The 26975-nt window shown below is 38.6% G+C and overlaps 3 protein-coding genes across 5 annotated transcripts in view; all 3 read left to right on the top strand.

The window, feature by feature from the left end:
- The first annotated feature begins 4350 nt into the window (after positions 1-4350).
- commd3 (COMM domain containing 3) lies at positions 4351-9176 on the top strand. The gene is made up of 8 exons (XM_046355530.1): positions 4351-4513; positions 5243-5354; positions 5685-5748; positions 5870-5904; positions 7269-7329; positions 7489-7545; positions 7633-7695; positions 8930-9176. Exons 1-8 carry the CDS (start codon positions 4375-4377, stop codon positions 8987-8989), a joined length of 591 nt encoding a protein of 196 aa, XP_046211486.1. The 5' UTR covers positions 4351-4374; the 3' UTR covers positions 8990-9176.
- An 817-nt stretch (positions 9177-9993) lies between these two features.
- LOC124039501 (polycomb complex protein BMI-1-A-like) lies at positions 9994-19133 on the top strand. Of its 2 annotated transcripts, none has more exons than XM_046355528.1 (10): positions 9994-10382; positions 14348-14478; positions 14813-14909; positions 15151-15206; positions 15441-15491; positions 15889-15997; positions 16297-16342; positions 16651-16749; positions 16995-17075; positions 17646-19133. In XM_046355528.1, exons 2-10 carry the CDS (start codon positions 14361-14363, stop codon positions 17973-17975), a joined length of 987 nt encoding a protein of 328 aa, XP_046211484.1. In that variant the 5' UTR covers positions 9994-10382; positions 14348-14360; the 3' UTR covers positions 17976-19133. The 2 variants fall into 2 exon arrangements, with proteins under 2 accessions (XP_046211484.1, XP_046211485.1); XM_046355529.1 differs by lacking the exon at positions 9994-10382 and adding an exon at positions 13208-13623.
- A 1137-nt stretch (positions 19134-20270) lies between these two features.
- Positions 20271-26975, top strand: part of LOC124039108 (sperm-associated antigen 6-like) — an 18036-nt gene continuing 11331 nt past the window's right edge. Inside the window, exons 1-4 of one of the 2 annotated variants that reach the window (XM_046354991.1) lie at positions 20271-20447; positions 23994-24089; positions 24241-24407; positions 25867-26050. In XM_046354991.1, the coding sequence (XP_046210947.1) occupies positions 24246-24407; positions 25867-26050 (346 nt within the window). In that variant the 5' untranslated portion in view covers positions 20271-20447; positions 23994-24089; positions 24241-24245. Of the gene's footprint in view, positions 20448-23678; positions 23846-23993; positions 24090-24240; positions 24408-25866; positions 26051-26975 lie in introns of those variants that run through there. The other variant, XM_046354990.1, reaches the window with a different exon arrangement.

The raw sequence follows: 26975 nt of genomic DNA, 5'->3' as shown, positions 1-26975 counted from the left end.
TTCTTCGACGTGAGCACATACTGTATAGTTTGAATGATAAGGGCATCTGTAGTCCTTCAATAACATATTTAAAACAGAAAAGAACAAGAGGAATTCTCCCATCAAAACTTTTCACTTTAATTCAAAACTCAATTAACAATTATAAGATATTCACATAAAGACACAATTAATCAATTTGATCATTAACAGTTCATTGACACACCCTTATGTGTAGGTCGTAATTAAAGGCATTTTATATGAATATAAATAAATCATATTTGATTTATTATAAAGCCATCCACCAATGTGTCAGTTCACATGGGTGACTAAGATTGAAATGTAAGCCTATACTTTTAATCAACTCTAAGGATCCTTTGGTGAAAGTATTCCAAGACCATATCTAGTCCAATCTGCAATGAACAAGTTTTGAGTTGATTCAGTCACATGGCATGTATTTGGATTAGAGGTCTAATTTGGGCTGCTTAGACTAGTCCTGTTTAGAGCCATTTCAGGCCCAGATGTATGTGTTTAATCTGCGTCCGTGCTCTGCAGTTATTGACAAAACCGACACAGTCTCATATTATTTCAGGCTTTTAAGCATCACTGGCTCTGGTATTATAGTTACAATTTGTTATACGTCATAATAAAAATAAAACAATACGTATTTGAAAACTAAAATTGAGCTAAGGAAATAAAATATTTAACCTCGTAGGGCCGGCCCCTTGCACGTTTCCACTAGTTGACACTTCCGTTTTTTATTTTTTTACGCCTGCCTGTACAACTATATCTATTTTATTTTGTGCATGTCGTTGAGTTTATAATATGCGGACCCGCAGTGTACAGGCTATTTTTATTCGGCATAATGTGAGTCATTCAACTAAAATATTCGGTGACCCCCCCCCCCTATAGGCTTCTTATTTTTTAGTTGAAGAATTAATGCGTAAGAAACCATCTACAAAATACTGAATCCATGGAGGCGACGAGATGAGTATAACTCATGGACCTGAGAAAAACATTTTATATCATATTTTATTTAAACTAATGTAAAATATCTTGATAAATGCAATATGGCCAAACATCAAGATCTCTTTCTCTGTTCCAGACATGTTGAGTGAGGCAGGCCTGTCCAAAGCCTTATGTTTGTTTCCTGAGTAAAACGGTTAGAGTAAATATATTCAAGAGCTTCGTTAAACATCCACGATTATTACAGAAAAAGACTAACATCATGTTTTGGAAAGCTCTACTTTTTAAAAACCAGACTGAGTTTGGCAGTTGGCATCCATGCGTTTTTGTATCCTCGATGGCTGACATCTGGTTATGTTACATTCAGATTTAGACAAAACACATTTCATCGTTAAATTACAATGATTTGAAGGAACATTTGAAATTGATGAACTTTTTAACAAGAGTTTCTAAACAGAAGCTTTCGAGTTTGATATTAAAGACTTCATGCTTACCTTGATATATAAATCCAATCGATATTGGTTTGTCCAGAAATAGGACAAATAGAATAAGCTATAAAGGCCTCTCCCGTTTGGGGAATTATCAGTGAAACTATCAGGCAAGATGTCACGGAACAGCGAACAGCTGAAAGTCATATGTCATGTAAAAGGATATGAATGGATTGTTTTGACATCGTCGCTGTTTGGGTGTGGACAGCATAGCCTACACCCAACAACATTTTTGGGCTATAGGCTATGTTATTCTGGCTGTTTCTAATCATTGGAAATCGGTTTGGCATCAAATGACAGTCAGTGGTTATAATGCAGATTTATGCATATTCTATTATCGACCGTCGGCTATTGACTGTCGGGCCAAATTTAGATTTATATATGAACTCGCGGATGATTAATGGTCAGCGGAATCCCACGGACAAAAGTGGGCTAGTTAGAAAGAGCATAAGGCGCCGGACGGAGCCAAGCTCGATGACAAAGTAAAAAAGTAACGAAAGATGTCCAGTGTCAAAAACGTTTTTTTTTTTCTGAGATGTGTGACTAGCCTCCAGAGACAAAAAATAAAAGGGTTAACTGAGTTAAACAATAAAAGGGTTAACTGAGTTAAAAAATAAAAGGGTTAACTGAGTTAAACAATAAAAGGGTTAACTGAGTTAAACAATAAAAGGGTTAACTGAGTTAAAAAATAAAAGGGTTAACTGAGTTAAACAATAAAAGGGTTAACTGAGTTAAAAAATAAAAAACAATAAAAGGGTTAACTGAGTTAAACAATAAAAGGGTTAACTGAGTTAAAAATAAAAGGGTTAACTGAGTTAAAAAATAAAAGGGTTAACTGAGTTAAAAATAAAAGGGTTAAAAAAAAATAAAAGGGTTAACTGAGTTAAACAATAAAAGGGTTAAACAAAAAATAAAAGGGTTAACTGAGTTAAACAATAAAAGGGTTAACTGAGTTAAAAAATAAAAGGGTTAACTGAGTTAAAAAATAAAAGGGTTAACTGAGTTAAAAAATAAAAGGGTTAACTGAGTTAAAAAATAAAAGGGTTAACTGAGTTAAACAATAAATGGGTTAACTGAGTTAAAAAATAAAAGGGTTAACTGAGTTAAAAAATAAAAGGGTTAACTGAGTTAAAAAATAAAAGGGTTAACTGAGTTAAAAAATAAAAGGGTTAACTGAGTTAAAAAATAAAAGGGTTAACTGAGTTAAAAAATAAAAGGGTTAACTGAGTTAAAAAATAAAAGGGTTAACTGAGTTAAAAAATAAAAGGGTTAACTGAGTTAAAAAATAAAAGGGTTAACTGAGTTAAAAAATAAAAGGGTTAACTGAGTTAAACAATAAAACAAAGCAATTTCTCATAGCAATCGGTTATATTGTCATAAAGAACAAAAATAGCAATTTGCAATATTCAATGTTTAGCTGACATTTGGATATTGGCAAATATAATGAAGAAAAAAGTTGGGAGCCCTTGTACTGTCTGGGATGACCCATGAGAGCCAGCCAGATGAGAGGTCATGATCTTTGACCTTTACCAGCTCCAGGTTGTCTTTCTCCTGTAGATGCACGCATTGCAAACTAACTTGGTTTATCTTACAGGAGACTGGGTCTCCAACCCGGATCTAGCGACTGTCAAGCCAACACCTTAACCGTTACGTCAAGAGGTCCAAACCTCTTGATGAGGTAGACATCGCTAGATGTTGGGTTAAGGTTGCTAAATTACCCCCATCCTTCTGGAGAGCATGTCCCCACATCTCTCAGACTCTCTGATGGCCCCACGGCTGGCATCCTACTTCTGAGGATAGGTCCGAACCTCTTGATGAGGTCGCTAGGTGTTGGGTTAAGGTCACTACAATATGTTGTCTTTGGGACAAGGTTCTGAATATTGTTATGTTGTGTTTGGGACAAGGTTCTGAATATTGTTATGTTGTGTTTGGGACAAGGTTCTGAATATTGTTGTGTTGTCTTTGGGACAAGGTTCTGAATATTGTTGTGTTGTCTTTGGGACAAGGTTCTGAATATTGTTATGATGTCTTTGGGACAAGGTTCTGAATATTATGTTGTCTTTGGGACAAGTTTTGGGGAATATTGTTTTACTACCAAACTAGCCCTCAATGCAACTGTCTCTTTCATGATCTATTCAGATAGTAGGCCTAATTTGTCCAAACATGATGGACCTTCCTCAGGGTTGAAAAACTGATTTTCATTGAAGGGAAATAATATGCCCTGTCTTGAGAAATGGGCTATAAGGTCCAGACCAAAGTAAAAGTAAGCCTAGGACTAAAGTAAGCCTAGGACTAAAGTAAGCCTAGGACTGAAGTAAGCCTAGGACTAAAGTAAGCCTAGGACTAAAGTAAGCCTAGGACTAAAGTAAGCCTAGGACTGAAGTAAGCCTAGGACTAAAGTAAGCCTAGAACTGAAGTAAGCCTAGGACTAAAGTAAGCCTAGGACTAAAGTAAGCCTAGAACTGAAGTAAGCCTAGGACTAAAGTAAACCCAGGACTAAAGTAAGCCTAGGACTAAAGTAAGCCTAGGACTGAAGTAAGCCTAGGACTGAAGTAAGCCTGGGACTAAGGTAAACATAAGATTACTTCGTTAGGTTACCCCCAACTGCTTCTGAGTGCAATGACGTCACGTCTATCAGTTCACCACCTCGAAAGACCTTTGGAAATGGGGCAACAAAAGATGTAGTGCTCTGTCCTGTAGCCTCACATGGTCAATCATGATTTAGACCTACTCGAGAATAAACTATGCCAATATTTTTTCTGAATGAAATATAGGACTACTGTAGCCTAAATGAAACGTAAATACGTTGTGAAACTATGGATGTTTTCACTTCTGTACAAGCAGTGAATGAACGCCGTGTGACTGTCTTATTTTATCCATTCTGCATGCAGTGTCAGCTGATCGCGTCACGTGATCCGGTGTCGTGGGTCATTCCTCTCTCAAAATGGAGTTGTCTGAGTCGGTGCAGAAAGGGCTGCAGTCTCTAGCAGACGCGAAGTTTTTCGACATGAAAACCTTCTCAGTGTTCATAGAAGTGGCTTTTCGCAGTTTGCTATCAGCCCATGCAGATCGTAGTGTTCTCGGTAAGACCGCTCTGCCTTCCCTTTTTCGTGTCGCCGTTTGTTTCTGCTGCTTCCAGAGCTTCCGGTTTATTCCCAGTTTGATTTTTAGGCTAGCATCATCAGTTTGAAAGCTAGCTTTATCAGAAAATCTCAATCTTGGAATATACGATACAGTGTAACACCCATCGATCTGAAACGTATCAAATGTAACAGTGTTCGTATTCTTCATGTTTTAAGTGGTAGCGTAATCGGATGCTTTGTAGCTAGTTATGGCCAGGAAATGTGACAATAGGCCTACTGATAAGGCTAGTGAGGGTGCAGGCTTGGCTACCGTTCTAAAGTGATGATTTTAGGAAGCAATCTGGAACCAAAAACTTGCGAATGGCATTGCATCCAATTACGAAATTTTAGATTTTTATGAAGTTGTATGTTTCTAGTTGTAGCCGAAAATTAATTTGGCTATAGAATTTTGTGTGTGTGTGTGTGTGTGTGTGTGTGTGTGTGTGTGTGTGTGTGTGTGTGTGCGTGCGTGTGTGTGTGTGTGTGTGTGTGCTACAGAATGTTGCATGTTGTTAATTTGTATTATCAATTTGATCCCTTTTGGTGAAGTTTAGGTTACTGGAACTGGAGAATATACACTCTAAAGATGATTAGGCTCACTATACAATGATACAACAGTTCACAGAGAGATTAGGATACAGTTATTATAGATGTGATGTATAACTGGTAATTGCTTTTCTCTAATCACAGATCAGCCTGAATTTAAACGTCTTGATCAGAAGTTGCTGAAACATTGTCATACTGCTGCCACGACCTGCATACTGGAGGGGGTCAAACAAAATGCTGACAAGTCCACTATAAGGTAACGCTTGGTCTGTCCTGTTATATTATTGCAAATGGAGGTTGACCTCTCTGAAGTTGGTGAATAATTAATCTTGACGGTCCCCCAGAGCCTGGGGACAATGTTGGAGGAGAATAGACCTAGACCATATTTTACTGTCCACACAATGTTGAGGGTTTGCCTTTGGCTTGATAAGATGGTGCATGACATAATGTGGAGCACTCTGCCATCGAGATTATTCCACTTCACCGCCTACAAATCAAATCAGTTGGTCTTGATCAGGAAAAAGACAGTGTGAGTTCATTATGATTACTGTATTGATAAAAAATGGATCTGATTTTGTCATTGCAGTGCGTGCTTGGAGGATGTTGGTTTTGATGCGGAGAGAACAGAAGTTTTCTACACTACGTACCAGGTGATAACTAACTTATTATGTTAATAGCATGTTAATACCTTCTCATTGCAAAGAAGTTCATTTAAAATCCATTCCAGATCTCAACCCCAAACTGTCTTTTTTTTTTAAATGTGTTCTCCAGAAATGTAGAAGTGATCTGGAAACTCTATTGTCAAGGTGAGATTATGTCTGTATTTCCTCTAGGCCAATTTGAAATGCTATAACAATTGATGACTGGAATTATTGCGGCTGAAGCTTTGAGTGGACAAATCTACTTGATTAAAAAAAAAAAAAAAAGATTTAAAAATAAAGTACTATATTGTCTGTTTGTACAAAAATACTTCTGGGTCACCACAGTACAGATACGTTTGTTCACTGTTGGCCCACATTCTAACACATCTCAGCAATGCAGACACAGTGGTATAGAAAATACTTGATCAGAGTTAGATTTGTGTTCTGTTTCTTATAATGCTCATGGAACGTCACTTTAGTGACATGACATCACTTTGGTGACATCACTTTAGTGACATGACATCACTTTAGTGATGATGCAGTTTACAGTTCATTAACACCCCTGTAGTCCTACAAATGGTATTGATCTCTTCCATTGACATTTTCCAGTAATATTATATATTTTGCCCAGTACACATTCCCATTGTACAGCCTAAAATAGAGGAGTGGACATTAAAACCATATAGAGGGTTTCATTGGATACAAATGTGTTTGTTTAATGTTTGTGTCATAGAAGTTTTGGGGTTTATTTCAAATGTATTGAACAGTTCCATTTAGACACTGTGACATCAGAAAATATATATTCATTTTCATAAACCCAGATGAGTAAACCGAATAAGCTTGATTAGCATCGTTGCAATTAATGTGATTATTTTACACAATATTTAGCTCAATTAAAAATAAAAGTTTATAGCTACTGAGCTGTCAGCACATTGACCATATCGCTTCAATATTTTTATGCTTCACTTTCCTAGAGAGCAGCAAACTAGGCTATGGAACTAGCCTAAATCAGTTCACATTTATTTGTGACTTATATTTTCTCTTGATCGTTTAAGATTGTTGTTGAATTGCCATGCAAATGTGACATGACATTTTGGTTCAAACAAATACTTTGAATCGGTTTATTTTCCTTGGAGAAAGTGCACTTATTTTGCGAGGAGCGTTTATTTGTAGCTCATTGATATACGCTGCTTTTACGCTGTAATTAATCAAAACGAGTGGCCCCTTTGTCTTCATCCTGACAAACAAACTTCATAAATCTGAAAACTGTTTCTCTGGGCCTGTTCCCCATAAGGCTGCAGCAGTGATGAGACGTTTTTTATTTTTACATGTAATATCACTAACACTTGGAATGACTCTGGTTTAAATAAATAAAAAAAATGTTTCATTTAATAAGGCTACGGTTGAACAGCCTATAGATACATCTCTATTCACGGGATCATGAATGCATGCTCTTTGCCTTGTGAATATAATATTTTAATACTATATGTATCTGGTAGCCTAATTCAGTATTTGGGTTATCGTTTTAGTTTAGGGAGATGTCCACCTCATATCAATGACGTGTCCTGGCGCCTGGAGTACTGTATCAAGGTATTGGTTGGTGAACAACGGCAATACGATCAGATAATTATGTTTTCTAAATCATATAGTGACTCGGTAGAGCTATATATGCATATATATATATATATATATATTGGATACAAATGTATTTGTTGTCTATATATAGCTCCAACTTTGTTTCCATGACAGAACGGGCATGTGCATAAGGTCAACGAGCCGTCCTATCTGATTTCATTAAACGTTCAGGTATGTTCCTTTCCAGAACCCAATGATCTAAAAGTGTTTGGTATTTAAACGTGTCATCATAACCTATGTTAGCCTATACTTTTACAGAATGCCAACAACGGAGGATCGTCAGAAGATCTACATTTTAGCTGCACGATGGAGCAACTTCAGGTAGCTAATGTGTTGTTGCAGCCTAATATGGAATGTGGGTCGATCCATGAGTTGGTTAAGGTCATTTCACAGAAAGGCTGTGATAGTGTTTGACATACAATTCTGAATGTGCTATTGATTTGAATAGACAAAACTGTATTTTCCAATTCAGCATTCGGCTCCTTTACAGATCTGTAGGCCTATATCATGAGCGTTTAGGTCCACGTGAATGAGCACAAATCACACGGAAGAAAAAAAAAACGTTTCGTTTGCAGCCTGCAATTAAAATGATTATTACACCTTTTCTTGAATTAGATGTCTTTCAACAATGTGTATCTAGATGGGTGTATATCTACTAGATTTAGCAGAGATGTAAATCGTATCCTGTATTTTAGTTCATGTGCAGAAATCTCATTTCAATATTGTTCTGGAGACGGTTCGATCCATCGGGTTTGAACTTTTTTTCAATTTAATCTAAATATGCATCTATTTAACAGAAAAACAATGGTGATTTCAATTCAATTTCAAATTCAGTAATATCTCAAATTGTCGGTTGCCAAATCATCCATTTTCTGTGTGGATATTGATGGAAAGACTCGGCGGTTCAGCTTTTTTGACAGGGTCTCAGGAGTCTCAGGAATTAAAAGTTTAGCCTAAAACTATTCTATTCTTATCCTAAAACAAAAAGTCTCAATTGCGGGATGTTCTTTAAACTTTTGCTTAATTGAGTTCGATGTAAGCCAAATCCCTTATACTTTCAATGTCTTCACTGCGACCTGAGGTTGTCTGCTTCAACTTGTCAACATCTCATGCTTTGGCTTCTTCACTACATTTTAACCATGTAGCTAAAAAGCTTCTATCCTTCTATCCAGTTAATTGCATTGAAACAGCCCCATCAATGTATTTTGAAGAGTTTACTTTGTGCCAAGAGATGGGGAGTTTGTTCATGTTTTCGGAACACTGTTTTGACCCTTTTGGGTAAGGTGAACCAGAACGGTTGCATTCCTTTTTAGTTGAGGAACATTGTTATAATCAAAAATTCCGTTATGAATTGAAAAGGAATCGACTCTCATCCTTCCAGGTTTTAGCAGAACATTTCTTGGTAATCTGATTTACATGGAGTGACTGAGGCAAGGTTATTATTTATATTCAACATAGTTTCTGCAGTCAGCGAGGGAAACCAGGAAATGGTTTGTGATTCAAACTCTCCCTCGTTCACTGTTTTGTAGAGGACTGACTGTGACTTTGTTTTCAGGATTTGGTGGGAAAGATGAAAGACGCTGCCAAGAGTCTCGAGAAGGCTACGCAGTTGTAAACTTGCGTTGTGCTCGAAGCGCCCTGCAAGAACTGTGGAATCCGGTTTCTCACGTGACCCCTCTTCTCAAAGCAGTGTTGATATTATGTGTGCGCATTGTATTTTATACTAATTTCTTTCATAAGTATATATACTGTTGGTTGTCGGTTCTGCAAAGATGTATTATCAATAAATACGTTCAATGAAATGCATGTTTTTTTTTCTGAGAACTTGCAGACTGAAGAGGAGAGGAGCCAAATGATATTAAAGTAGGTTATATAGTCCAAGGCACATCCTTCATATCATCTCTAGATATGTAGTCTATGTAGAGAACACTTTCTGCCTGATATGAGCTTGTAGGTATTTTGCAAAGAGACTTTGCGGCAGGTATTTGTATCAAACAAATAATCCACATTGGAGAGAACCTCGTCAATGGTGAGGAAGAGGTTACATATCTAGTTTATAAACTGGTGTCAATGCACTGTGGCAGTCATAATGGCTCGCCAAAGCGAACTGCACAGTCTACAGTTTATGATTCAGAGCCTCGTCCTATAGCCGAGCTAGTGTAGCCTACAATACTTAAAATCCTTAAACATTGGAAGATGCCCCTCTTTTCAGGTCGATCCTAAATTAGTACGCTATGGGGTCATCAGTTACGGAATATAAGCACCGTAGCTAAAGATTTCCATCGGCTCTGGTATGTTGGCAAAGGTATCCAAAGCATTTATGACAAAGACGCATTTTGCCAAGCTCATTCTTTTGGAAATAGACGTGGGGGAGGCACAGAATAGAAACGGGACTTGGAAAGTCGCACGCTGGCTATTGTTTAAAAAACATCGGTGCTGTATTATGTTGTCGCGATAAGTGCCACTAAAACGTTCAAAGTAAATGACCCAATCAGTCAACATGATGGGCTTTGGATAACCTAGATAATATTTGTGTCATTTTCCAAAGCATCATGAATTGGCGAGCCTTTCGAATACACCGACACAAATTTCCAGGCCACCCTTAAGGAATGATAGCACGTGACCAGAGCGGGGCGGTCGAACTACAAGCCATTTTGGGGACGGTGTCAGTTTCTACGGAGCCACACTGCTGCATTTTTCAAAGAGCCGATTTTGGAGGCAAAGTAATCAGGAACGCAAACACACCATTCGGAACGCACAGCCAAAAGTCTGAAATCTTCGACAACGGGGGACACTTTACGCACCTAAAGTGCACAGCAGGAGAAAAATACGAATTTTACGCATCTGAAATGAGCCCGGGGTTGCCTTGCACTCTCCGCAATTGACAGCGTCTGCAGCTCGTTCGTTTCAAGATGGCGGCTGAGCTCGAATTAATTTACTGCTGATCGCCTCCTAACTTTCATTGTCTCTCCGTCTCCAGTCTCGCAGATCGCCAGCCGAGTCTCTAGGTATGTATTATTCGATATATATTCTTACCAGCGGACGAATAACGAGTGTGTTTTCGGCGTTTAATTGTGTTTTTCTGCGGGTTTAAATGGGGTTCCAGGAGGTGGTGGCTGTGAGGCTTTGACGGTGTCTCGCGCACACGGACGTGGAGCTCTGTCCTGGCACTGCTTTTTAAATTGGGTTCCCTTCTCGTGTATATCTTGGTTTTGTGTTCAATAAACCAGCGCACCACATGACGTAGTATTTAATGTAATGATATGTTATGCGTGTTCGCGGAGAGTGTTTCTGTGACATTTGTTAGATTTCCACAAAGTCTGTGATCTCAATCGAACAGGACGGAGATGGGTGAGGTGTTTACGGCAGCACACGGTTCAATGGTTCTCCTGGTTGGTTTGGTTCCATATACTGTCCCCATTTTATAGAAATAGGATCCTTTGGATGTTGGGGACAGATCAGTGTGGTTGCATTACGCCCACGTCGCCAATTGTTGTTTTTATTAACTTAACTCTCCTCTTGGGGAACGGGTCCTCAGTAGCCTATATGGTGGAGGGTAAACAATTTCAATTATTCATGAAAATATCGTCACCAACAGTTGTAAAATATGGATTTGAACGTACACACACGCAAGCTGAGTGCTTAACGATGTTGACGCACGTGAATCATGCATGAAACCAATTTTAGGATTTTTCTTACGTTGGCTACAAAAGTCCATTGATTGATTGAGTACAAGGGTCTTGTCAAGTAGCTTACCATCTTGAAATGATCTGTAAAATTCAGATAGTCCTATTTACTATTGAGTTTTACCACCCGTAGCCTCCTTGATGTTGTATTGGGCCTTCATCAGCCATGAGTTTAGAGGATGTTTGTTTTTTCCACTGTTGAAACCAACACTCTGGACGCTTTATGTTAACTCACAGTAGAGCATAACATGCTTTATAAAGTGGGAACGTGCATAATAAATTCAGACTAAGAACGTTTTACACAGTGCTAGAACATTCTCTTGTTGGATTGGTTTGATACACTATGTGTTTGCATGGATCGATGGCGTCTGCTACGTGTATGCCTTGCTTCGTAATAACATAGTTATGATCAGCTTATCAACCTGCACATGCTGAGTGGGAGATGATCTGTCATGTGGAAAGGTGCTGTTTGGTACTGAATATATATATATATATATCCTAACGTTGTTTGACAGTTGAAAACCTACCAATAGAGGATTTATGTGGGAGTGAGGTTGCCAACGTCGGTGCTTGTATACTGTTGTTGTGGCTTGATTTATGTTGATACAAGGTTTCTGTTTGACGCCCAGGCAAAAAAAAAAGAGATTTCAAAGATTACTAACTGATCAATTCTATAAAGTGAGGCCTCGTCTTTCCCATAGCGAAATGAATATCCGAAAATGGTGACGCAAATCCAGCTGCTGATGAATATAGATTAGGGTTCCATCCAAACAATGTCGAGAATGGTGCAGGGTATTATATATAAGTCGCTCTGGATAAGAGCGTCTGCTAAATGACTTAAATGTAAATGTAATATAGACCAAAACAGTCAGCACTCGAGGATGAGGAGATGGGTGCTATACTGTATTATCTGTATTCATATTGTATATCCAGAGAAGAAATAGGGTATGTTGTGTTTAGATTATACTTGGTTGATGCTCCACTTTTCCTTAATTCTTTTGGGGGGAGACAAAAACCTGCCTGTCCTACATACCATTTTCAGCCATTCCTTTTATACCTAGAGAGAAATCCAGAGTTGCGCCATGCAACACACAGTTCATGCATGACCCAATGTGCTAGAGTACAGTACGCCAGAATGCAATTGGGATCCAATCTTACCAACATTGTTGTTGATAATACCGCTGTTTTATGAGTCTCAACTCAAATGTATCTGGAAATACATTTTAGGATACTTTTTCCTCTAGTGCTTTATTGTTGTTTTAGAGTTGTGTCCTGGGTAATATGTGTTGTTCCATAGTGATGCTTGCAGAGGAAGTTACAATAGGCATGTTACTGCGTGGCAGCATTTACTTTACAAAGGCTCTGCTATGACCAGTGCCAGTTGTGCAAACATCAGCTAGTTAATCGATTGATGGCGTAACAGGCTGTTTGCGTTGCACACGATGCGTGACAGCCACTGTAATGATGGCAATGCGGGATCCTTCACTGCGTTTCATTCAAATATATGTTTTTAATGACCGGAAGAGCTGGGGTATTCCACACCAGTGGAGTCCATATCGGTATTTTTATTCATCTATTTTTCTCAATCTATTTGACTTAAGTTGCATCCTTATAAAATGACGAGCCCGGTAGTTTTTCTTTCACCATACACGCAGAATCGTTCCAATTTATATAGCGCGAGCGTGCTGTTACGCATGACCAGCAGTGCCCATGTGACTATGTTTCTTGTTTGTTCGTGAGTTTGATTCCTTGTGCCAGGAAGCCAAAAGCTTCTGCCACACAGAATCAGTCCATTTCCCCCATGTTTTGACTGAAGGCTCAGACGGACGCAGTCCCATAATCGTTAAGTTGGCACCGCAGTCACCATGTTGCAGAAAACAAGCTCGTAGCCTATTAACGCCCCCCCAAAAAATGCATACAAAAATATTGTGGAACTTATTTAAAAAAATGTCCCTCCTTCCAGAAAGTGTTTTCGAAACCTTTTCCTACACTACATTGCTGTTACCTGCTGGCTTTTTGAATCTGGCCGTTATATGGCACTTAATTCGTGATCCATGTTGTGTTGGCTGATCAGTGGCGAGGTTTCTCTGGGGCTTCAACTTCATACGGGCAGAGAAAATACTTGGTCAATGTAATCTTAAGGTCGAGCCATGTTGTTATTGCACTGTGCAGCGCGCCCAGGCAGACTGCGGGATGCACACGGAAACGGCACAAGCAACGGAAAATATGTTTATCCAAACTAATGCGTAAGGCATGGGGATACGATTGGCTACCAGGAATTAGGAACCGAATGTAACTTGCGTCGGTGTGGAAATTGTTCCCGGTTGTCGGGAATCTCACTAATATATTCTAGCGAGGCGTTCTTTACAAAATGGCAGCCATGGTGCGGGGACTGACTGTACTCGCTTCGCGAGGGAAGGACTGATATTTATTTTCATAGCCTATTATTCGTCGTCACATTAGCATCAACGCGAGCGGTGATCGGTCTCCGAGCGAAGCAAGTCTCTCGGTATTGGTCACTGGCAAGATGCCAAGTAGTGCAACCTAAGTTGCCATAGAAACGGTAAGAATTTCCATGTGTGGTTACACCTGACACGGAGTGAATTACGGTCTGCCGCATCCTCAAAGGTTGAAGGATTCATTCAAGAATATCGTATTGAATATTACAACTGGCCTGAATGATGTTGTCCATTATCATCGGGTTCCAATGGGCTAATAGAACGTTAGAACCCCTGTGCTTTGGCTCTTCTATACGGAATCGTTAGAATAGACGAGCTGGTGTAGGTTGGCTACGTGAGTCTATACAAGCGTTTCTTCGTGTGTAGGATTATATGAGATCCGTTGAGCGAGGACCGCCGTTCTCCCATATATATCTATAGAGGAGCGCTGGGATGTACAGTATATATGAACAATCCCAATGAAAGGATGGATTTATGATAACGCAGTGCCCTCAACAAATCCACACGGATCGACTCCCACCAATTGCTACCTATCAATCAAGCTCTAGGTCAGCGTCTCAAAAACGCCCAACCTCTTCCCAGTTTATTATAGGCTACTATTAGCATAACGTATGGTGTTTTTCTACCAGTAGAACAACAAAACATCCTTCCAAATGGTTTAATGAACGACCGCTTGATCAAGCTGTGAAAGAACTGCAGACCCGATCGATAGGCATTTATTGTTGCCGTCTGTTAAAAAAAAAAAAAGTATCCTCAATTTATAAAATCTTTATTATAGATATAGGATACCCGTTCCTGTTAGATTGTGACTCTTCCTCTCCCTCGCAGGTCTCTTCCTTCCATGACGATGCATCGAACGACCAGAATTAAGATAACTGAGCTGAACCCCCACCTCATGTGTGTGCTGTGCGGTGGATACTTTATCGATGCCACCACAATTATAGAATGTCTTCATTCATGTGAGTGACACAGGCTGAATACAGACACGGGAATTGGACCAGTCATGAAATGATGGTTGTAAATTCACACCATAGTTTATTAGTATTTATATTCCACTCTTACTTTCTCTTCTCATGAATGCATTGGTTCTGTACTATTCATGTAAGATTCACTAGATGCAACAAAGTACAAATCTAAAAAAATAAAAAAATGTGTGTGACAATGAACTCTTCAATCTGAGATCCTAAGTGTCAGTTGCATTATTCATACCATATTTGAACTGTATTGCGTTAGTGTAACAGCGTGTTATCCACTGATAAATGAATCCATCTGTTTTTTAAACTTGTGTTTCAGTCTGCAAGATGTGCATTGTACGCTATCTGGAGACCAGCAAGTATTGTCCCATCTGTGATGTGCCAGTACACAAAACCAAACCTCTGCTCAATATAAGGTAATGCATCACTTTGTTTCTTGGGAAAAACATTTTTATATTTAGCCGTACATTGTTTTGTCACATTTCTGCTGTTTGTGTTGCTATTATCCACCCAATGCAGTTAGATGTCATCAAAAGGATTGGTCTATTTCCATTAACTTTGGTAGGCTACTTTCTCGACATCTTTCAATTTATTAAAACCTCATAGCATGCAATGAGTTCTGGGTCAATATGACTGAGTATGAAAACTCTTTTCAAGGTCTGACAAAACTCTACAAGACATTGTCTACAAGCTGGTCCCTGGTCTCTTCAAAAGTAAGTGAAATCCCTCATATCAGTGATGTCATTGTCTCAGTGATGTCATCTGTATGTCCTGGTAGATTATCCTGTTTAAAATCGGAGCGGCTGTCTCCCCTTGCTTGTCTCCCGTGGAAAATAGATTAAAACCCATCTACGGACACATGCTGAAATGGGTGCTATTTGTTTTGTGTTTTTAATCCCTATTCAAATAAACATTTGTGACATAGTTTTTTTTCCCTCTTCCATTAGATGAGATGAAGAGAAGGAGAGACTTTTACGCAGCACACCCTTCTGTAGATGGTGAGTCTATTGGAAAGCTCAGCCAGGGTGTAAGTCCACTGGAGTTGTACCAAGTTAATTAATGTGTGTATGTATATATGTATATATATATATATATATATGTATGTGTGTGTGTGTGTGTGTGTGTTATTCTCATGAAGTAGTTTTATTTCTAAACAAAACAGTTGAATAGGCTGTATTTATTTCCTGCTCCAGTAAGATTGTCTTGATTTTCGCCCCAAACTTCAATTAGCTGATTGTGACTAGGATTTCTGAGATCTCACTTTCACGGTTTTCAGTTTCTGAGGAAACTCTTGCAACTTGTTGATTTTGTGTGTGTGTGTGTGTGTGTGTGTGTGTGTGTGTGTGTGTGTGTGTGTGTGTGTGTGTGTGTGTGTGTGTGTGTGTGTGTGTGTAGCGACGACAAGGTCTAATGAGGATCGAGGGGAGGTGGCTGACGAGGACAAGAGAATCATCACAGACGATGAAATCATCAGCCTCTCCATTGAGTTCTTCGACCACAATAAGTACGTCAACAACATGTCTCTTACAGCCAGGCTTTTTGGAAATCATCCCATATACTTGAAAATGTCTAGGTGAATACTTATGGTTATTATAGTTCAGTGTGCTGAACTGATGATCTCAGTTGTGTTCGTGTGTCCATTATCTAGTGTACATGAACAAATTCCTTTCTAGAATACTTTTCATCTTGACTTTGGTTTTAGCAGTGTATTATCTTTTTTTTAAAGTTACATTTCTGACCATGAAGATCTTGAGGTCATTATCAAGATGTTTTCTAACACAAGTGTGACATTGTTTTTCTCAGGGCTAAAAAGACAGGCGTGGCCGAGGACAAACAGTCTAAAGAACAGGTAGGCTGCCTACTGCTGAAGCTCAGGAGCGTTCCTCTGTCAGATAGTTCTGGATAGTTCTGACACTCTGTTGTTGCACAGAGCCTATTGATTGGTTTCTGATATAGAGTTTTTCTTAAATCTGGGCCTTTAAAGAGCTTGTCTTCAAATCCAACTGCATGTCTCATGTCTATTTTCTATGATGGAACTGGACATTATTAATACTTTAAAGGAGAAAACAAAATATAGTGTGTAGTGAAGTCTCCCTCAAATCCAATTCTCTTTAGAAACTATCTACATTGTCAGGAAATCTGTGTGTCCTCCTCCAGGTCAATAATAAGCGGTATCTGCAGTGTCCTGCAGCCATGACCATCATGCACCTGAGGAAGTTCCTCCGCAGTAAGATGGACATTCCTTGTACCTATCAGGTAAAGATTTATCAATTTTATTTTTAATTTGTTTGACTTTTTAAAATAACACAGCCATATCTCTTGCATCACTTTTTTATTTTGTTAAAACGTTGTTTATAAATAAGATTAATTTAGAAACATTAGTACAAATCACTGCAAGATGATTTGAAAATATATTATATCGGAGGACAATTGAAGTTGAATAGAAAAAAAATACTACTTAGCCGATTTAATAAAATAATTGTGTAATTTCTACAATATAGGTTGAAGTGATGTATGAAGATGAGCCCCTGAAAGATTACTACACACTAATGGACGTAGCCTACATCTACACTTGGAGAAGGGTAAGAAACATAACATCACAGGGGACATTTATAAAAACAGTTGAAACCTTGACTTTGAGCATAAAGTTATTTACAATTTAATAATGGAAATTGTGAACTCCCAGGCAGGGAAGTTATGCCAACCTACCCCCCCACCACACACACACACACACACACACACACACACACACACACACACACACACACACACACACACACACACACACACACACACACACACACACACACACACACACACACACACACACACACAGTCCAGTGGGGACATTTATTATTTAAGAGGTGTATTGAATTCAAATTTCAAAAGATTTCTTTGCTGTTTGTATTTAAAGGCGATTTTACCAAGCTGGATGATTTAGTTTTTTGTAAATAATTATGTAGACAAATTGTTATTTCAACTTTTTGCTCTGTGATATTTACACGGCTTATAGGTCTACTGTGGAATGCATGGAAGTTCAAAGTTCAAAAGATTTATTTCCCATGAAAGGAAACGTTTGAGAATTGCATGATCGCCCTGCAAGCATGAATTTTCGAGCCAAATTAGGTGTAAATATTACAAATATTTTTCAGAATGGCCCTTTGCCGTTGAAGTACCGCGTCAGACCGAGCTGTAAGAAGATGAAGATGAGTCATCCGCAGCAAGAGGGCCAGAACAGCACTGGTCGGTCCGCTGAGAGCGACTCTGCCAGCGACAAAGCCTGCAGCCCTGCCGGCGTCCCCTCCACCTCCTCCTTGCCCAGCCCTGGTACCCCGTTGCAGTCCCCACACTTCCCCCACATCTCCAAACCCGTCAACGGCGCCTCCACCTCGGCCCCTGCCCCTACCAGACCATTCACCTTCGGAAACAAACCGCGGAAGGCCTCGCTGAATGGTTCTTCTTTGTCCTCGGGACTGGCCTAAAAACCGGGCCAACAGCCAATGCCAGACCGCTCTGCTAATATCTTCATGCCAATGTCGTTCCATTGTTGTAGACGCTCTCTTTTTGTTATCGTTGTTCTAAATATATGATATATGTTTAATGTAGTGGAAGTGAAGCATTTCTATAGGAACATAGCAGGGTGGGACATTAATGGAAAAATCTACTCTAACAATATTTTAGTATTTTTTTCCATTAGTACACTTGATTCAATTAAAAAATATTTAGCATGTTTGCAGTCAAGTTTTCAAGTTAGGATGTTCAAGAAGTGAATTGTCACTTGCTACATCAACATCATGATGATGTGACATTTTGCTTCTTGAAAATCCTATCTAGAACTTGACTACTGACATGCTAAATAATCTGAGACTGTATTAAGTGGAATAGTGATGATAAAAATACAAATGTTTAGTTTTTTGTGGATTTTCCCTTTAGGTTAGTGAAAGGGATGTTGGCCACGTGAAAATGTTAGATTGGTGGTGAATGGCAAATTAATGTTCCCCAAAAGCAGCATTTTATTCCACAGATGTGACTGAAGATGGCCTTTATATTATTTTCTTTAAAGTTTTTATTTTATTTTTTTAAATCAGAATGTGTGTTGATCCTATTTTCAGTGTGTATTTCGGCATGGTGATGAAACCTTGTAGGCTTAACTAATATTTGAAATGGTTGCCTCTACATTGTTCTTTCGATTGGCTTTTGGAAAGCATTTCACAAAGAAATATTAATCTATATAATGTGTAAACAACTATCGTAGCGTTAGGCCCACGATTTTAGGGGGAAAACATACGAAATATCTACGTAAATGTAGCCTGCAATGCTTTTATTAGGCTATACTCAAAATTGGAATCGAATTGCTTATAGCCTCAAACACCCTGAAGCCTTGCAGTCATCAAGCAGTTCAGAAAGTCAACACACACACACACACATGTATATAGCGAAATATATGCATATTTAATCAGCGATTGTCAAATACGTTGACCTGAACAGCCCCCCCCCCCCCCCCTTCATTTCATGCTCGATGACAAATGTTTTGATGTCTCCCGTGTTCTTTGTATCTATCGCTCGATTTTATGAACAACTATTGTATTGTTACTGTTGCACAGCATAAAAACATCTGAATAAATCATTTTACACTTAAAGACGCTGGGCTGTTTTTATTTTGGGATATCTGGTGGTGTCTGTATGTGCTTCTGTATTCATTTATAAAATATCTGTTAAGGGCCTATTAGGACAAATTTCCCTAGATTTTAGTCTCTTTGAATGTTTTCATTTTGGTTTCATTCATGCATTGTTAAGTTAAATATCCGTTGTTTTGTCGTTCAAATAATAGGAATTGGCAGACAAAGCAGACCACCAAGGACATTTTGAAAAGATGGACAGATGTCTCTTACTGGCGCAGCACTGATTTAATTGCATTCAAAAGAGACCACTACTCTCAAATTTTCAGGTTTTGTTTGTTTTGAATAGGCCCAGAATATCATTGACTAAGATATTTTCCATCACATTCAATATATGTAGCATAAAAAGGATTAGAAAATTAATGGGTGAAAAAAAATTGCTGCGAGAAAGTTCCAGGTTTTCAGTGAAGGAAATCTATACTTATTTAGGTGCATTTGAAACCTAAGTCATCTTTCTTTGTCAATTGCTTGTCGACCATCATGGAATAGAATATATATTTCAGTATTCGAATTAAAATATGTTCCAATCTTTGTTTGACTTTCATATAATTTAAATTTTTGCAATATACGATTTTATGTCGAGGTCATTTTCGTTAGCCTACGTGCGTCTATCTAAGAACGTGTAATTTATTAGGCTGACACCGGTGTGTCTTCAAACAAGATTAGTCTATCCCCCAAAATAAACACGTTTTTATTAGGTTACATGTAATCAAATAAAAGTATTACATTAAAATATAAATATTAAAGGAGTTCAAATTGGATCGTATTTTGCGGGTGAAAGAGAGACACTGTTAAAGTTCGGGAAATAGGGATCAAGAGGACCAAGTCGTAGTTTACACAGCCTGTATTCTGAAGCCGAAATCAAACGACTGTCCTATTCAATCACTTTTTTTGATGGGTTTATAGTATTAATAAATGCGAGTCGTTAAGTTTTATATGCCCAGATACATTTATCTCATATTGTTACTGAGCTCGGGGATATTCAGGGGTCTGTCCACAGTTTATTCAGTGGTGAGCTGAAGGCCATGCATGGCATTAGGTTTGGGGGCGTTGATGTGCCTCGTGTTGATTCGCAGATGCCATGATGTGACTTAATCTTACAATTCGAGCGATAGACAACTTTTGGGTGTGTGCAGGTTTTTATTTTGTGTAGCCTGCATTAGGCGACGGGTGAGTTGTTTTATCTAGCCCATACAGTAGGTGACAGGCAAGTGGAGGGCATTAATGATACATGGTGCACCCAACAACCCTTCACTGGAGGGGCCAAGGTTTCTGGTGAGCTTGTTGCTTTAGCCTTTCAAATGTGACATGGTGGTGATGTGTAAGGATATGTTTTTATTCAAGACCGTTGGTTTTATGAAATGTACATTACATTTGAATAGTCATCTTGGTTGTGATTGTGGTGACAGATAATATGGACATTGATATTTTTTAAAGGTACAATGCAGCTGTTTTTACATCATTATCAAATCATTTCTGGGTAACAATAAGTACATTACTGTGATTGTTTTACATTAAATAGGCCAAAAATAATCAACAATTGCTTCTAAGCAAAAAAGCAATTTCTCAAGCCAAACATTTACGAGGAGCCGGTGTTTGATATATCTGTACAGGTGTTGTTAGACCCGAGACAAGGTCAATATATCCTCCAATGACCGGCTTCGAGGGCATTATCACTTTTATACAACATGCTCAAATAATGACTGACATATTTTAATTAAAAACTTTATACAGATTCATTTATTCCTACTATTTCTATCCAAGCCGGCTGGTCGTTCGTTCTGTTGGTTCAGTTGCCAGAGACACGACCCAGTCGTTCAACCTAAATGTTCTATTGCCATACTGGCTGTCAACTTTATTTCCCCTTGCTGCCTGGCTAGCCAACTACGGCTAATTTACAGTCACATCAAGCAGTGCAGCCAGAATAACAGCAAAGTAGCCTCATTTGAATTTGTTTAAGCTGTTCTCTAGTGACATTGTTTTGGATACATTCATAAGAATGAGCTAATGATGCCCGACTTCACCTGGTATAGAAAATGTGCTCTCTCGTCAGAACACTGTTGTTCAGAGGAGCTAGCCAACAACACAGCTAACACAATCACTTCAAACTGAAGCAGCAAAGACGACAAGCTAGCTGCATTTTGTTTCGTTTTATCTGTTTTCTGTTGACATGTCCATAAAAATTATGATGATTCATGGTTTCGACTGGCTGAGAAAAGCTGCCTACTTGTCTGTCTCGTCCCGACTCCCGACCCCGACACTTTAATTACAATGGGACAGCTGGAGATCGAATTTCAATATTGAAACAATGTTGCAAATGTCAGAGAGACAGACAGCAAGTTTTCTTCCAATCTCCGCTTTTGAAAACCAATTGCTAGTCAAAAAGAAATGGGAGATGATGTCTAGATGCTTTTTACAGTGGAGATCAAGATTATAAATTGTCTGTCTGGAATGACGAGACAGTGGATTACACAGAACAGAATAAATAGGCATTTCAACTTTATTGCTTTAGCGGGTGGAAACTTGTGGAATAGGCACCGGCTGGAATGCGGTTTTAACCAATCAGCGTCCAGGACTAGACCCACCCATTGTACAATAACTTATAACGCAGGTCAAAACTCCACCCATGCAAAACGAGCTGAAATGTCAGGCGGTCATTTCAAAAAGTTCTTACACTAAAAGGGTATCAGCATTTTCACAATTTCACAGTATTATTCCAACCTCAAAGTGTGAAAATATAAAACACAGAAAAATCCTGTTTTTGACAGCACAGCCACTTTAAGCACCTTTCATAATTTTTCTCTTGGTCATCCACAACGAAAAAAAGATCATGTTCTTTGGCCTCAGATATGTTATCCTGAGGTAAATTATACTTCCCTTCAACCAGCGTCTTCCATCAAATATCATTCCATTTAAATCGGACAAATATTTCGATGTAATATAGCCTTTTATACGATGTTTGCAATATGCTTAAATATATAAACCTATTTTATAAATCTACAGGCCTACATATTGAGCTACTGAATGTAATGTATGTTGTTTTAAGTCTAGGCCTAATGACCCAGCTATAGGCATATAGCTATGGTAACTGCAGATACAATTGCCTACTTTGTCAAATAATTAGATACAGACCCTACTTTGGAAATGGCCTAAATTGCTACGAGTTAGTTACATCTAATTAGCATCAATGCATTCCATGTAAACACAATTTATCTGTGCAATTTTAAAACAGTGTCTGTGAAGATTGCATAGAAGGGTTTGAGTGCACAATCACAAGATATTTTGCAATTGCCTGCTGCTTTTGTAGTTTTTTGTTTTTATGAATGAATTGATTGATTGCGGGTCTAATTTTCTAGAACCTCTTTCCCAACTCATTCCTTCTCTGATCAATATTTGGATTTACTGTTTTACTCAAAATAAATGTACAGTAATTTAATTTAATTCATTGTGAATTTCCCAAGTGGACATAAATTAGGCCCATGTATTAGCCTAATATTGTTAATTTTTACATTCTGCTGAAATATTTCGGCATGAAACGACTTTGCTTTTTCATCTGTTGTTTTTAATTAAAACAATTCAATATGGCCTACATATATCAAATGTTTTTAATTCCTAGTAGAATAAAATACATTTGAACACGTTTCTAATGTATGGTTTCTCTTGTAGCCGAGAGTATAGAATATTGTCTTCATTAATTTGTCTAATAATATGTGAGAAACTTTGGAGGTGTGCACATTGGTCTGACAGGTCTGAAATAATGTAGGCTTCGCACACCATCAATGTGCTTTAGTGTTTCCCTTATCTTATCTATTATCCATTAAGTTCATTACTATTAGCATAACGCTTAATTTCAGCATAACATATTTTACAATTGTAGCTAGGTCTAATGGGCTTATGTTTGATGTAGGTTGCCGCATAGCCTTATTCTGTCATCATATAGGCCTATAGGCTACGTGTATTTTTTCTTTTCTTTTATAGTCAATCTATCTATGACTGCGTAAATGTACAGCCATGCAGGCTTATTTGTTCAATGCAGAAATCAGGGCCACAATGTTGCTCTAAGACCTGATAGGCTATCCCACCACGGTGGCAGCATCGTTACAAACGTCTTAGTGTAACCATTCGAATCTTCAAAGTATCTTTCTAATTATGCTGTGATTAGCTTTTATCTGCATAAAAGTGTGATCGCATGTGAGCTATCACTATGTTGCATCTTTCAACATATAGAATGAAAGAAGTCTTCTTGTCCCACTTGGCAATATATTTTTGCGGGAGCGACACCAGAACTGTCATCACTAGCATCTATAGAGTCAGTGTTCTATACCCAGGAAGTCATAAACCTCTCCCATTTCAACAATTTATCTTCTTAAAAATGTGATTTTAAACCTAACTCTATCATTAACCCTAACCTTAACCATACGGCTAACTCATTTTTGAGCAGCACGAGCGATGAGAAAGCCCTGTTAATGCTTCCGGTTTGTCGCTACGGCAACGGTTACACGCTAACCAGAACTTGAGGCTGTAAGAGCGAGGCAGATGCTGCACCGTACTGTTTACAGCTGCTGTTTTAGGCAAAACTAACATAGTTGTTGCAGTTACATATTCATAAGAAAAGTGGAGTTTATTTTTTTCAATTAAATTTGTAATCATGAGTCAACGACAGGTTCTACAAGGTACGATCATTTGTAGTTGCAATATTTCAAGACTGTTTTCAAAGCTGTTTTGAATTAACCTCAAGAGTAAAGATAGTGCCTGCAAAACGTAGCTGAATAACAGTTTACATTTTTTAATACTAATGGATCGTTCATTTTTGCCTTTTAGTGTTTGAGCAGTTTCAGAAATCAAGGACACAGTTTGTGCAGACTATTGCTGAGCTTGCGACAAGACCGCAAAACATTGAAACTTTACAAAATGCTGGTAAATTGGGACTTGGGCACCCATTTCTATATATATGTATTTTTTTCAAAACAATATTCTATTTTAGCTGACTTTCATTTATGTGCTGATCACAGTTCTATCGATAACTTATAACAAGACAGAATTCCTTTCCTACACGTCCCCCCTCTAGGTGTGATGTCCCTGCTGAGGCCTTTACTGCTAGATGTGGTTCCTACCATCCAGCAGACAGCTGCTCTGGCTCTGGGAAGACTGGCCAGCTACAATGAAGATCTGGCAGAGGCCGTCGTCAAGGGAGACATCCTCCCACAACTCATCTACTCCCTGGCCGAGCAGAACGTATGTCTGTGTGTGTCTGTGAGTGTGAACGTGTGTGTGTGTGTATACACCAACATACACTCCCTCATTCACCCTGCTGAATGGTGTCCCTGACCCTGAGAGTGTGTTGGCATTGTACCCTGGGCAGGGGGCCACTCCAAAGGCTAAAGCACCCTTCATACCACATCAGGGCCTCTCTCTCTCAATCTGCCTTCTCACAGGGGTCTGCATGCATAGTTAATGCTCTGAATGTAAACTCTCGCTTAAAGATTCAATATGTTGAAATCGCTCCGCCATTTTCTGATTGTTAACATTCCAATAGGTCGCCTAATTTCAGTTTATGTGACAAAACAAGCAATGTGTACAGAGAATCATTGTACCATATAAACTCGCTGAGAAATATATTTTCAATAACCCAAAGTATTGTATTTTCAGCTGTTTGAAGCTGGAGTGTGAAAGCAGAACTTAAAGCTGCAATCTGTAACTTTTCGGCCGTCCCGACCAAATTCACATAGAAATATGAGTTATAGATCTGTCATTGTTATTGAAAGAAAGTCTAAGAAGTAGTAGATCGGTTCTATGTGCCCTATTTCTATGCATCCAGTTCTTATGTTTAGTTTTTGCATCTTTTACTTTTGGTTTCAGCTTCAAACAGCTGAAAATACAATAGTTTCGGTTATGGAAAATATGTTTCAATGCGGTTTAGATGGTACAATGATTCTCAACACTATACTTGCTAATTTTGTCATATAATCTGAAATTAGGCGAACTATTCGAATTTTAGCAACCAGGAAATGCCACAGTGATTTCTGCATAGTGCATCTCTAAGAACAAGAAGCATAGAAATAGTGCACATAGAGAAGCCCTATCGCTTCTTAGACCTGCTTTCAATGCGTGACAAATGTACAACTCACATTTCTATGTGAATTTAGTCAGTTCACCCAAAAAGTTACATTTTGCAGCTTTAAAGAGCATCTGCTAAATGTGAATTAAATGTTTCTTCCTTCCATCTGCTAAATGTGTATTAAATGTTTCTTCCTTCCATCTGCTAAATGTGAATGAAATGTTTCTTCCTTCCATCTGCTAAATGTGAATTAAATGTTTCTTCCTTCCATCTGCTAAATGTGTATGAAATGTTTTCTCCTTCCATCTGCTAAATGTGAATTAAATGTTTCTTCCTTCCATCTGCTAAATGTGTATTAAATGTTTTCTCCTTCCATCTGCTAAATGTGAATTAAATGTTTTCTCCTTCCATTTGCTAAATGTGTATGAAATGTTTTCTCCTTCTATCTGCGTGTTTGTGTATGAAATGTTTTCTCCTTCCATCTGCGTGTGTGTATTAAATGTTTTCTTCTTCCATCTGCGTGTGTGTATATTACATTTTTCTCCTTCCATCTGCTAAATGTGTATTAAATGTTTTCTCCTTCTATCTGTGTGTGTGTATATTAAATGTTTTCTCCTTCAATCTGTGTGTGTGTAGCGGTTCTATAAGAAGGCAGCAGCATTTGTCCTGCGTGCAGTGGCCAAGCACAGCCCTGCTTTGGCCCAGGCCGTGGTGGACTGTGGGGCGCTGGATGCTCTGGTCATTTCTCTGGAGGAGTTTGACCCTGACGTCAAGGAGGCTGCCGCCTGGGCTCTGGGGTACATTGCACGCCACAATGCAAGTAAGGACATACAGTGCCTTGCGAAAGTATTCGGCCCCCTTGAACTTTGCGACCTTTTGCCACATTTCAGGCTTCAAACATAAAGATATAAAACTGTATTTTTTTTGTGAAGAATCAACAACAAGTGGGACACAATCATGAAATGGAACAACATTTATGGGATATTTCAAACTTTTTTAACAAATCAAAAACTGGGCGTGCAAAATTATTCAGCCCCCTTAAGTTAATACTTTGTAGCGCCACCTTTTGCTGCGATTACAGCTGTAAGTCGCTTGGGGTATGTCTCTATCAGTTTTGCACATCGAGAGACTGACATTTTTTCCCATTCCTCCTTGCAAAACAGCTCGAGCTCAGTGAGGTTGGATGGAGAGCATTTGTGAACAGCAGTTTTCATTTTTTTCCACAGATTCTCGATTGGATTCAGGTCTGGACTTTGACTTGGCCATTCTAACACCTGGATATGTTTATTTTTGAACCATTCCATTGTAGATTTTGCTTTATGTTTTGGATCATTGTCTTGTTGGAAGACAAATCTCTGTCCCAGTCTCAGGTCTTTTGCAGACTCCATCAGGTTTTCTTCCAGAATGGTCCTGTATTTGGCTCCATCCATCTTCCCATCAATTTTAACCATCATCCCTGTCCCTGCTGAAGAAAAGCAGGCCCAAACCATGATGCTGCCACCACCATGTTTGACAGTGGGGATGGTGTGTTCAGGGTGTTGCTTTTACGCCAAACATAACGTTTTGCATTGTTGCCAAAAAGTTCAATTTTGGTTTCATCTGACCAGAGCACCTTCTTCCACATGTTTGGTGTGTCTCCCAGGTGGCTTGTGGCAAACTTTAAACAACACTTTTTATGGATATCTTTAAGAAATGGCTTTCTTCTTGCCACTCTTCCATAAAGTGTTATGCAGGTGTGTGAGGAC

This window comes from Oncorhynchus gorbuscha, linkage group LG07, assembly GCF_021184085.1.
Source record: "Oncorhynchus gorbuscha isolate QuinsamMale2020 ecotype Even-year linkage group LG07, OgorEven_v1.0, whole genome shotgun sequence".
In the NCBI taxonomy this organism is placed as follows: domain Eukaryota; kingdom Metazoa; phylum Chordata; class Actinopteri; order Salmoniformes; family Salmonidae; genus Oncorhynchus; species Oncorhynchus gorbuscha.
This window is presented reverse-complemented; position numbering and strand designations above follow the sequence as displayed.